Below are 1,468 nucleotides of genomic sequence, written 5' to 3'. Positions count from 1 at the left end.
TTATATAGTTTGCTTTGTGCATCATAGCAAGTCTTTAAATAATCGTCAGAAAATCCCCTGATCACAGATCACATTCTCACAGAGCCGTTCACGCTCCAATAAAGTATTTCATAATATTTCATCAAACATAAACAGGGATTCGTCTAATTCTGGGCTCTGCGCGATACGTCACAAAAAAATAAACACTCTTCAATTTAAAACAAATCCTTTTGGCATTTGAAATCGATCATTCACAATATATTAATATCCTTCCTTGTGCGAACGCCTGGTGATTCTGCACAATAAATAAAAGGTGATTCAGCAGGTACGGCAAACTCAAACAGAACTCTACACAGAAGAGGAAAAGTAGAGGAAGTAACAGAAAGGGCACAAATCTCTGAGTATTAAGAAAGAGTTCAGACACTAATGATCGTCCTGACATCATTTACTCAGATACTCAGTAAGACTTTCTTTCAGAAGAACATTCTGGCTGGAGATTTAAGACAATTCTGATTGTCCTTACATAGTTTTTTTTTCTGAACTATGAAGAGTATATAGATACTGAAGCTATTATTGACTGATAATCTTCCTCTCCTCTCAAACAGACTACAAAAACTACATGTCACTGATATCGACAGAACTGAACTGTCAGCCAATGAGATTTCAGTCCTAATTCGAAGCGATTGAAAGCCGTACGCATCACTGTACGATACGCAGCTGTTTGCGTCATTCGGTCGAGCCTCCATTCACTTCCATTCAACTCCAAACAGCAGGGTGTTCTTTTGTGAAAGTCACATGAAGAGAGTGAGTAAACGATAACAGAACACTCATTACCAGATGAACTGCTCATTTAAAGTCTCTCTCACACACACGCACGCGCGCACACACACACACACACACACACACAAGCAAATCCTGTAGTTGTTGATCACCTGTTTGTGTTTGAATACAAATAGCACCGTGAGCGAGAGAAAGCCCTGATAGAGACGCTGTGAACTGCGTTTGATTGTCACGTCGTTGAGTTTAAGAAGGAAAGGGAGTCAGTTTAAAGGCAGAACGGGAACCTGATGGAGACGGTGTTTAGTGCTAACGGGGCACGAGAGGTGTTGGAATGCATCGATACAGTAGATTCATCTGTGTTTCACGTGTGCACATACACACGCCGCTCGCTCGGCTTCATGTGTCGGCGTCGCTTTTATCCTCGGCGTGTTTGAACATCAGGATGGAGTTGTAGATCTTGAGGGCGGGGCCGAGCTTCACACTCATTATCTTAACGATGTCTCGCTGCGTCAACAGAAGAAAGGCCTTCCCGTCGATTTGCTGGAGAGATCAGCAGAAAACATTACAAACAGAAATCAAGTTCAGCTGCTGATGAACACTAACGGCACTATGACATCATAACATGATCTTAAATATGACAAAATTAACTCTTCTTAGCAGATGCAGTTAAACATAATAAATAAATCTTCTCTGAAAATGTACTATTCAG

At 41.1% G+C, this 1,468-nt stretch overlaps 1 protein-coding gene across 1 annotated transcript in view; it reads right to left on the bottom strand.

The window, feature by feature from the left end:
* Positions 1-505: 505 nt before the first annotated feature.
* The window catches only part of LOC109055311 (lethal(3)malignant brain tumor-like protein 4), a 63,106-nt gene continuing 62,143 nt past the window's right edge, over positions 506-1,468 (bottom strand). The window contains exon 18 of the mRNA XM_042714853.1: positions 506-1,299. Coding sequence (XP_042570787.1) covers positions 1,156-1,299 — 144 coding nt within the window. The 3' untranslated portion in view covers positions 506-1,155. The remainder of the gene's footprint in view (positions 1,300-1,468) is intronic.

Source organism: Cyprinus carpio, chromosome A24, assembly GCF_018340385.1.
Source record: "Cyprinus carpio isolate SPL01 chromosome A24, ASM1834038v1, whole genome shotgun sequence".
In the NCBI taxonomy this organism is placed as follows: Eukaryota; Metazoa; Chordata; class Actinopteri; order Cypriniformes; family Cyprinidae; genus Cyprinus; species Cyprinus carpio.
Note: the sequence above shows the minus strand (reverse complement) of the source record. Positions and strands in the feature narration are given on the sequence as shown.